The 11,033-nt window shown below is 46.6% G+C and overlaps 1 protein-coding gene across 1 annotated transcript; it reads right to left on the bottom strand.

The window, feature by feature from the left end:
- Nucleotides 1-2,922: 2,922 nt before the first annotated feature.
- On the bottom strand, nucleotides 2,923-10,811 carry LOC144492258 (protein C19orf12 homolog). Its single transcript, XM_078210244.1, has 3 exons — nucleotides 10,784-10,811; nucleotides 10,601-10,654; nucleotides 2,923-3,188 (listed from the first exon to the last, which is right to left on the bottom strand). Exons 2-3 carry the CDS (start codon nucleotides 10,647-10,649, stop codon nucleotides 2,923-2,925), a joined length of 315 nt encoding a protein of 104 aa, XP_078066370.1. The 5' UTR covers nucleotides 10,650-10,654; nucleotides 10,784-10,811.
- Nucleotides 10,812-11,033: the final 222 nt, after the last annotated feature.

The following is an 11,033-nucleotide window of genomic DNA, read 5'->3' as shown; positions in this document are numbered from 1 at the left end:
CATGTTAGTGGGCAGCTGTTGAGTTCGTTGCAAGGCCATCTGAAAACTTCTCACCATTTATTGACCTTTGCTGAACTTCTTCCAATGCTTTACCGTCAACTAGCCTGCATTGTCCCTCCCTCATCATGGATTCTGCTGGTCTCTATGCAGCTGCCTGCTCTCTTCCACAATGCAGCAGCAGCCACCAACATAGTTGCCACCTTCTTTTGCTGTTGGTGTCAACTGAAAGTTCCCACTTCCTGGTGTCACTAATTGAGCATCAAGCTTGCCCTTGGGCCATTTGAATTTAAACATAATGTTACGAGAGCTACAGAACTTGGATGTGGGGTTAGGAACCAGAATTCACCAACCCTGCATTGAAAATCCAGCCCTTGTTTCCTTAACTCCTAGTGAACTAAAGAGCAGCGCAAACAGAGGCCACTTCTTGTGTCAGCCGGGTATCAGTACGTATAGCATGGGGCAGATAAATGGCAGGAAAAAATACTGAAAAAACAGCCAAAAGATCTCATTCTGTAACTTTCCAAACCTCCATGTTAGTTATCACAAAAGCAATGAACATTTTATTAGTTGTGTTTATCCAAATTCTATCCAGAAAGCAATGCTACTTTGGATTGAAGTTCCATGTGACTTCCATTTCCACAGCATTAACTCTGTGTTAAAGAGAAGAGGATTTTCCGTATTGAGTGTGCTCTCTGCTCTTTACCTTCCTCTCTCGCTGTCTACAATTTCAGTAAGAGTTCAATATGATCCTGTCTTATTTCTGTTATGATAGCCTCCCCGCCCCTTGCTGTTAACTCAGGTTAAATTTTCAGTGTATTATATACAACTGACCCAGAAAAATATTAGAAGCTGTTGTTATTCAGTAGCCATTGGTGGCTCTGGCTGGTTATACTTGATTGTCTGGTTCATACTGTAACCTGATATTCTGTTATAACCCCATTTTTAAAATCTGCATTAACAATGTGCTTCTACTAACAATTTCCATTGGCCCTTTGAACTCTTTCATTTCCTTGAAGATATTGGTTTCAAGGTCAGCATCATCTTCCCTGCAACTTTTTGTTTAAAATTGCATTGGTGCAACATGGAATACCTCACTCAGTATATTGTTCTTAAATTACATTTTGCTCTCTAAGATTTCAGGTCAGAATCTACATTTCCTTGTCTTTGCATCATCTTTAGTCAGAGGAATCATTAGTTCAATATTTCAGAGTGACTCTGGGCTCGATTATATCCTTTCTTCTAGAATTCCAGCCTGTATCCATCCACTGTGGTTGAAATGATCACAGTTTGATATTGATGCGCGATTGATTCACACGGGAGGCTAGGACGTACCCGGGAATAAAGGCTTTTATTCACGACAAAATAGGAGCACACTACTTAACAATATTATCCCAGACTAAAGGCTACTAGGAAGTAGCAGTGACCTTTATACTCCTGAAAGAAGGCGGAGCCGAACGGAGTGTACCACATAAACAATAATAACAGGTGGAACACCCAAACCCTAACCCCAACAGTAACAAGAGTAACATATGTACAAGTACCCATAGTGGTAACCATCTATGGTTCACCACAGATATAAAAACCAAGCTTGTGACGCATTACCAATTTAATTCATTGCTCTCCAATTGCAATATAACTGAAACAGCATTAACAGTCCAAAGATGTGCGGGTTAGGTTGATTGGCCAGGTTAAAAATTGCCCCTTAGAGTCCTGATGCGTAGGTTAGAGGGATTAGCGGGTAAAATATGTGGGGGTAGGGCCTGGGTGGGATTGTGGTCGGTGCAGACTCGATGGGCCGAATGGCCTCCTTCTGCACTGTAGGGTTTATATAATTCTATAATAACAAACTGTCGTGAGACAATGCCACTCGGAGTCTGGAGATGATTAAAGAGAAAAGTTTTATTACAAGTATGCTGGGAAAAGATTCAAGCTCCAGAATCTCTCAAAGAGCAATTACAATAGCGTACAGTTATACAAAAAACAATGTCAGCTGACTATATACCCCAGCTTATTTTGACTGGCCATGGCCTTCAGTGTGCCCCTGCCAAGCATATCTTGTATTGTCACAAAGCAAACTACTAGGAAAGCAAGAAATGTAAAACATCGACTGCTGTAACTTTATCCCTTTTTCCTTCATGGAATGTGGGTGTTACTGATTGGGCCAGACCTTGAACTGAGTCATTTAAGAGCCAACCCCATTGTTGTGGATCTGGACTCACAAGTAGGCTTGACTAGGTAAGGGGGGGCTGATTTCCTTTCCAGATGGGTTTTTACAACAACAGTTACATGATCATCATTAGACATTTTAAATTCCAGATTTTTATTGAATTGAAATTCCACCATCTGCCATTTGAACCCAAGTCCCCAGAGGATTAACCTGGGTATTGAGATTACTAGCCCAGTGACAGTACCACTAGGCCACCACTTCCCTCTGGCAATGCAAGTCAAGAAAAAAAAGCTAAGGGTTACTGAAAAATACAGCAAAATGAACAGTATTCTTAAGTATAACTCATTTTACAATACAGCGCAATCATGTTAACTCAATTCCTACATCACAAGCCTTTGAAAATCAGGTCCAATTATATTAAATTTTCCCATATAACCAATAGAATGATTCTTTGCTGATGAAGCAGACTTAATTCAAAATGACTGCTGACAGTTCAACAGCAAGAGATATGGCCATCGAAAAATTAAAACAAATTTTAAAAAAAGGTCCTAATTGTGAAGTCAGTTAGATATTGTATACATGAACATTTAGCCAGTAGAATTCACCGCGTCGATTCCCCGGTGCCATTGTAGCATAATCCAAATTACATCCTCCATAGATCTTTGAATTTCTGTCAGAAAAGTGAATTTTTTTTTAATGTTCCAGCATTTGCAACCCAATTTAGATTTCTAGAAAAGGTGTCATTTATGTAAGTTTCAGTCAATGTGACACACCTCAGCATTGAGCTGCTTTAGAAAAAACGCTTTCATTTCTGCCACCACCATCCTCTTCAGATCAGCGTTTCCCATCACTAATGATGTCAGTTGTGCCACATCAGTCCAGTCCAAACGTTGAATGAAATCGTGCACAGCATTAGACAATATCTGTTGTTGATTCGGTGGCAGTTCCATAATAATCTGAGGCAATGGTTTAAACTGTCCACTAGTCATCCAGGCACCTAGGCACGCACCGACTGCACCACCTAGGGAGAATAAAAACCAAAAGAATACATTTGAAAACTGTTTATTTTCTACTGTTTAAAATGCATTTCTCTTCTTTTCCTGAAGATGTTGATTCATATTTGGCTGCATTCTTCTGAGTTCCAGCAGTCCTCAAATTCTTTGACCAATGAGCTTTTATTTAGACTGGAGCCAGGACACTATGGGCGTGATCTTGTCGGCCATTCACGCCACGCTCCTGCTGCAGCAAAGTCAGAGAATTTGGCGCCCAGCCAAGTCTCCGTTCACTGCAGCGGGATGGGAAAATCCCACCGGCGTGAATGGCCATAACATTCGGCCAGAATATCTGGAGGTGATTAAATCATGAACGATCTCCCATCCAGGCCCAATCATATTCTCATCAAACATCCACACATCAGAAGGTTGCGACATAGTTTGAAGAATAATAGAGCACAGAAGGATACCATTCAGCCCATTTTACCTGCACCAACTTATTGAAAGAACTTTTTCCAATCAGTCCCCTCCCTGCTCTTTATCAATAACTCTGCAAGAGTATGCTTTTTCTCTCCCTTGCTTGTACTGCAGAAGGCAATTGAAATGTTCAAAACAACGCACCTAAAATCAGTCAGCTGAGCACGAACCAGTGATCAAATTCTTCCTGGCCCATGCGATTCAATCTCTTTTCAAATGGTGGATTTATTACTGAACCACGGCAGGGAGTTTATCCAATTTCAACTTCAAATTTGTTTCACAATGATCAGAAGCCACATGCATTTAAATGCTGCAGGATATTTATATAAAGGGAATGCCGCGAATATCTGCAAAACGTAGGACTCTTTTCAGCTACATCCCTTTCTAACTCACAAACACTCTTGTCACTCAATTCTGACATGTTCATCATCTCTTTGCACTGTGTGGTAGAAGCTCACATTATCTCCCTCTGGTACCATCTAAGGTTCTGGGGGAGGTCCACATTGTCTGTGTCAAACCACAGATAGCGATTGTGAATGTACTGTGCCCCATCACACCGGGATACAGAATACAAACATAAGCTTGTTAAATTAACAGTGGGGGTTTGAATCAGGAACAAAACTGGGAACAATAGTTGAGGTTTTGCAGAAGGACTCGGGTCCTTCATGCAGTTGGATAGAAAAATGACAAATGAAATGCAAGGCTGCCAAATGTGAAGGATTGCCTATTGGAAAAAGATTAAATCACAAAGACACATTGAAGATAACAGAATTAGCACAGGGAAATTTGGGAAGGAACCTGGGAGTGATATTCAATGCAACACTTAAAATGTTAGGATATTAAGAGGGATTTGTCTGCATTAGAAAAATGCAGAGATAGGCAACAAGAATGATCCAAAGTATAGAGGGGTTAGTTATAAGAAAAAATGAGAGGAAAGTTAAGATAATTTTGTATATATATAAATATGCACTTAACTATAGTTAGGCTGCATACAGTGCATGCTTCCAATAGTTTCCTTCTAAAATGAACAGTATAGGAGCCTATAGAATCTCTACAATGCAGGAGGAGGCCATTCGGCCCATCAAGCCTGCACTGACAACAATCCCACCCAGGCCCTGTGTGGTGAACCATCGTTGGTTCACCACTGGGGTTTGTTACCATGTTACTGTTGGGCTAGGGTGTTATTACTGTGGGGGTTGTACTATGTTGTTGGGTTAGGGTGTTTACCTGTTATAAGTGTTATCATGGCACATTCCAGTGGGGTCCCGCCTCCGGTGGCAGGGTATAAGACCCCCTGCTCCGGCAGGACCCCTTCAGTCTGAACTGGTGTATTCGTGTTAGTAGTTCCATTGTTACTGTATTAAAGCCTTCAATACCAAAGCCTTGATTCCATGTGCTCATTGACGCGCATCAATTTAATACAGTAAACAGAGAGTATGGAACAGATCCTAAAACCGGATCGTCTGACACTGGACCCACGTGCGGTCGGTGCAGCTAACACATTCGACCATTGGTGGAAGTGCTTTGAGGACTACCTGGCAGCCTCGGTAGCTATCACTACGGACAGTGATAGACTCCAGGTCCTCCACGCGAGGGTAAGCGACACGATTTACCTAGCCATTCGTGCAGCTCCCACTTACCAGGGTGCCGTCGAGCTCCTAAAGAATAGGTACATTACGCCACCCAATGAGATACATGCTCGTTACCTCCTCGCTACACGACGTCGGCAGTCGGGCGAAACCATAGAGGATTATGCCAATGAGCTCCTGCAGCTTGCCAGGGGTTGCGACTGTAAGGACGTCTCCGCCGAGCAGTATATGTACGACCTCGCCCGAGACGCGTTCGTAGCAGGGGTAGGGTCCTCGTACATCAGGCTTAAATTACTAGAAAAGGGGAAACTCAACTTGACCCAGGCAATGGGGATGGCCGTGAGGTTGGAGGCGGCGTCGAAGAGCTTGGCGCTGTACCCCGAGGACCACGTGCAGTCAACGTGGTTGGAGCAAGCTCTGCTCCCTCCTCGCCCCGCGAACCCGCGCTCCCAGATCGATTCGACGACGGCGGCAGCTCCAGGTGGCCAGCGATGCTATTTTTGCGGTGGGGCCAAGCATCCACGGCAACAGTGTCCGGCAAGAACGGCAATCTGCAGCCAGTGCGGTAAAAAAGGCCACTACGGCAAAGTCTGCAGGTCCAAACCTAAAAACGGCAGTGCAGCTTGTAACCCTCCAGAACGGAGACCATCTCTTTCGGCGTCGCAGTACCCACGAGGTCCGACCACGTGCGATCTCAGGACGGCGCCATCGTGGCAGACAGAGGAGGAGGAAGACCACCAGAAGTCGCTGCGCTTGGCGCCCTCGCCCACGTGCGATTCATGGGGGCGGCCATCATGGTCCACGACGACTAGGAGCGACCAGCAGGGGTCCTCAGCATCCACATCGGCAGCATGCAGCAGCGACCAGCAGGGGTCCTCAGCATCCACATCGGCAGCATGCAGTGACGCCCAGGGGCCAACGGTGGCGTCGATCTCTCTGGATCAGACCAGGCATTACAGACTGGAACATTCTATGATGGAGGTAAAGGTTAGTGGCAGAACTGTGAATTGTCTGTTTGACAGTGGGAGCACCGAAAGTTTCATACACCCTGAAACTGCTAAAAGGTGTGGACTCCGGGTTCTCCCTGCCAAACAGACAATTTCCATGGCATCACAGTCCCGGTCTGTACCGATCCAAGGACGATGTATGGTAACTCTTGAGGTACAGGGCACAGTTTACGAGCAATACAGGCTCCTTGTGCTACCTCACCTTTGCGCGCCAATTCTCCTCGGACTAAACTTTATGGTCCACATGAAGAGTGTGATCCTACAGTACGGTGGGCCACTCCCTTCACTGTCAGTAGGGAATCAGCCGCAGCCTCCAAATTGCCCAAAGCGCCCCGCGTGCAATTTATCCACCCTGAAGATCACGACACCATCCCTTTTTAAAAATCTGGTACCTGGCTGCAAGCCCATCGCTACTAAAAGTAGGCGTTACAGCGCTGAGGACCGGATCTTTATTAGATCTGAGGTTCAGCGGCTCCTCAAGGAAGGGATCATACAGGCCAGTGCTAGTCCGTGGAGAGCGCAGGTCGTGGTAGTCAAAAGCGGGAACAAACCTCGGATGGTCATCGACTATAGTCAGACCATTAATAGATACACGCAGCTGGATGCGTATCCTCTCCCGCGCATTTCTGATATGGTCAATCAGATTGCGCAGTACCGAGTGTTTTCTACCATAGACCTTAAGTCCGCCTACCATCAACTCCCCATCCGCCCAGAGGACCGACAATAAACGGCCTTTGAGGCGGATGGTCGTCTATACCAATTCCTCAGGGTTCCATTTGGTGTCACCAATGGGGTCTCGGTCTTCCAGCGTGCTATGGACCGAATGGTGGACCAGAACGGGTTGCGGGCTACCTTCCCGTACCTGGATAACGTCACCATCTGCGGCCATGACCAGCAGGACCACGACACGAATCTCCAACACTTTCTGCGCACTGCATCTCGCCTGAATCTGACCTATAACAGGGAGAAGTGTGTATTCCGTACGCGTAGGTTAGCCATCCTCGGATACGTGGTGGAAAACGGGGTCATTGGCCCTGATCCAGACCGTATGCGCCCACTCACTCAACTTCCCTTGCCCGCTAGCACGAAGGCACTGAGGAGATGCCTCGGGTTCTTCTCATATTATGCACAGTGGGTCCCCAACTACGCGGACAAAGCTCGTCCGCTCATTAAGTCCACGACCTTCCCACTTACGCCGGAGGCCCAATTGGCCTTCAAGGTTTTGAAGAGCGACATCTCGAAAGCCACGATGCACGCGGTGGATGAATCCATCCCTTTCCAGGTGGAGAGTGATGCATCTGACTTCGCCCTAGCCGCCACACTAAACCAGGCAGACAGGCCCGTCGCGTTTTTTTCCCGCACCCTTCAAGGCCCAGAGATTCGGCACTCAGCGGTGGAAAAGGAGGCTCAGGCCATTGTGGAGGCAGTCAGACACTGGCGCCATTACCTGGCAGGTAAGCGGTTCACCCTGATCACGGATCAACGATCCGTGGCGTTTATGTTCAGTAACACGCAGAGGGGCAAGATCAAGAACGATAAGATCTTGCGGTGGAGAATTGAGCTCTCCACCTATAATTACGATATTATGTATCATCCAGGGAAGCTCAATGAGCCCTCGGATGCCCTCTCGCGCGGAACATGCGCCATCATGCAGGAGGACCGCTTGAAGGCTCTCCACAATGATCTGTGTCATCCTGGAGTCACCAGACTCTACCACTTCATCAAAGCCCGCAACCTGCCCTACTCGGTGGAGGATGTCAGGTCAGTAACTAGAAGCTGTCGGATTTGCGCAGAATGCAAACCACACTTTTATCGACCAGACCGGGCACAATTGGTCAAGGCCACTCGCCCTTTTGAGAGGCTGAGTGTGGATTTTAAGGGCCCCCTTCCCTCAACGGACCGGAATGTCTATTTTCTCAATATAATAGACGAATATTCCCGGTTTCCGTTTGTTTTCCCCTGTGCGGACACGTCAACTGCCACCGTCATCAAGGTTTTCAGTGAACTTTTTACCCTGTTCGGGTACCCCTGCTACATTCATAGCGACAGGGGCTCGTCGTTCATGAGCAACGACTTGAGGCAATTCCTGCTCTCATTCGGGATTGCCTCTAGTAGAACCATGAGCTACAACCCTAGGGGTAACGGACAGGTGGAAAGGGAGAATGCTACAGTCTGGAAGGCTGTCCTACTGGCACTGAAATCCAGGGGCCTTCAAGTCTCCCGTTGGCAGGAGGTCCTTCCAAATGCGCTCCATGCTATCCGCTCCCTCCTGTGTACGGCAACCAATGCTACTCCCCACGAGAGGATGTTCTCATTCCCTCGGAAGTCGTCCTCGGGGACCTCATTGCCAGCCTGGTTGACGTAACCAGGACCCGTCCTTCTGCGGCGCCATGTGAGGGCTCGCAAGTCCGACCCCTTGGTCGAACCGGTCCAACTCCTCCACGCCAACCCTCAGTATGCCTATGTGGCATATCCTGACGGGCGAGAGGACACTGTCTCCATTAGAGACCTGGCGCCCGCAGGGGACGTAGCAACCCCTGTCGCTCCTATTCCCCCAGTCACAAATCCACTACTCCTCATTACTTCCCCAGACGTGGCGCGGTCAGCACCGGGACCAGTGCATAACACTTTTACTCCCATGGACAGCTTGCCTGAGACTCGGAGATCGGCGCCACCATCATCATCACCACCACCACTACCACCAAACGTTCCAGGATCCCCTGCACCATCGCCTCACCAGGGCCGGCCGGCCCGGGAGTCCTTGAGGGGACAGCCAGACGTTACTTTAAGAGAGCCACCACAAGCACCTGCTCCGTTTTCGCAACCGGTGTTGAAGAGATCGGCACCTGCTCCGGTTTCGCAACCAGTGTTGAGGAGCTCGCAGCGTCGGTGCGGTCCTCCAGACCGTCTGGACTTGTGAATCCTGTGACTTTTTTTGTTATTGTCTGTTTTTCGTCCACCCCGCCACCTTTTGTTCCTAAAGGAGGGGTGAATGTGGTGAACCATCGTTGGTTCACCACTGGGGTTTGTTACCATGTTACTGTTGGGCTAGGGTGTTATTACTGTGGGGGTTGTACTATGTTGTTGGGTTAGGGTGTTTACCTGTTATAAGTGTTATCATGGCACATTCCAGTGGGGTCCCGCCTCCGGTGGCAGGGTATAAGACCCCCTGCTCCGGCAGGACCCCTTCAGTCTGAACTGGTGTATTCGTGTTAGTAGTTCCATTGTTACTGTATTAAAGCCTTCAATACCAAAGCCTTGATTCCATGTGCTCATTGACGCGCATCACCCTGTCCCCATAATCCCATGTATTTACCCTGCTAGTCCCCCCGACACTAAGGAACAATTGAGCATGGTCAATCAACCTAACCTCCGCATCTTTGGACTGTGGGAGGAAACCGGAGCACCCGGAGTAAACCCACGCAGACACGAGGAGAACATATAAAGTCCACTCGGACAGTGATCCAAGAGAGGGATCGAGCCTGGGTCCATGGTGCTGTGAGGCAGCAGTGCTAACCACTGTGCCACCCTGCACAGTGATTATTAAAAAGGAACATACCCACTAAAACACTTCATCTACTAGCAATAAAACCCTGTATGAATGTAGCAGCTGGAATGTCTACAAACCCACTTTGAGGCTAATAGAACTCAGCTGATATCAATTTAAAATTTAATAATTGTTTTTGGAATGCTGGCAAGGCCAAATTTAATGATGATCCCTAGTTGCTGTGATTAAAAAGCACCAATAGGGTGAGACTGATGCTACATTGTAGGCTAGGCTGGCAGGGCTGGAGGGTTTATTTCTCTAAAGGAGGTTAGTGTACCAGTTCTGTTTTTGAAACACTCCAGCAGCTTTCTTGGTTATTTTACCTGGTTAACAGATTTATTGAACTAAATTAACCAATTTGCCATTGTGGACTACTAGTGAAATACCATAATCACTAACACTATTATAACTAGTTAAAAAAGTCTAATATCTCTCCAGTTTTCCCAAACAACTTGGTGTCATTTGCTACATCTTTTTGCAATATGCTTATCTAGGTTTCAGCCATTAACAAATGTTATGGATACCAGAATCTCCCCATTAATCCTAAAAATATGTGTTTCACAAGCACCTTTCTTCATTTCTTTATAAACCTTTTTTGATGAAGATATAGTCAGCAAGTTATTGTCAGTGACATTAGCACACAAATTGTCAATGTGCTCACACAAAATTCCTCTCCACAGTATCTAAAGGCAGGCATTTCCCCATTCATTCCATGGGTTACTGTTTCTGTCAGGATAATTTAAACCAAGCACACTCAGTATCTATTTCATTCATTAGTCATTCTCAAACTCCTTTCTCTAAAGTCAATCGCAAACACTTACCAGCTGCTGTTCCAACAGGACCACCAATCAAGCTTGCTGCAAGTGTCATTCCTCCTTTGTACTTTGATTTCTGTTCGGGCTGTGTCCCCTCCTTTTTGGGGAGCTGCCCCTTTTACTTTGTCCTGATTTAATCTGAGTTTGTTTATTTGGTTTGACCTAAAAAGAGGGCAAGTGTCATTCCACCAATCACAAGTGCCCCCTTCCCAGAGCATTTCACTGCAAGTTGCAACTTCTCCACCTCTGCAATATGGCGCACTGGGTCATCAGTGTGCACAGGCATCTTGTGAACTAATAGATTCAGAAATCACACATCACTGGATATCAACTATAACAAAATGTTTTTTCAACAGATGTCATTGGAAACATATTTTTATAATCCCCAATTTGATTGCTACTGTTGTTCGTAAACACAGTATGGGGAAAGTAGTCTTCT

Source organism: Mustelus asterias, chromosome 4 (genome assembly GCF_964213995.1).
Source record: "Mustelus asterias chromosome 4, sMusAst1.hap1.1, whole genome shotgun sequence".
Lineage (NCBI taxonomy): Eukaryota > Metazoa > Chordata > Chondrichthyes > Carcharhiniformes > Triakidae > Mustelus > Mustelus asterias.
Note: the sequence above shows the minus strand (reverse complement) of the source record. Positions and strands in the feature narration are given on the sequence as shown.

Excerpts from the sequence above, each read along its gene's own strand:
- LOC144492258 (XM_078210244.1), bottom strand. The coding sequence starts at position 10,649 with ATGACACTTGCAGCAAGCTTGATTGGTGGTCCTGTTGGAACAGCAGCT. Across the intron at positions 3,189-10,600 it reads TCCTGTTGGAACAGCAGCTG|GTGGTGCAGTCGGTGCGTGC; the intron begins GTAAGTGTTTGC and ends TATTCTCCCTAG.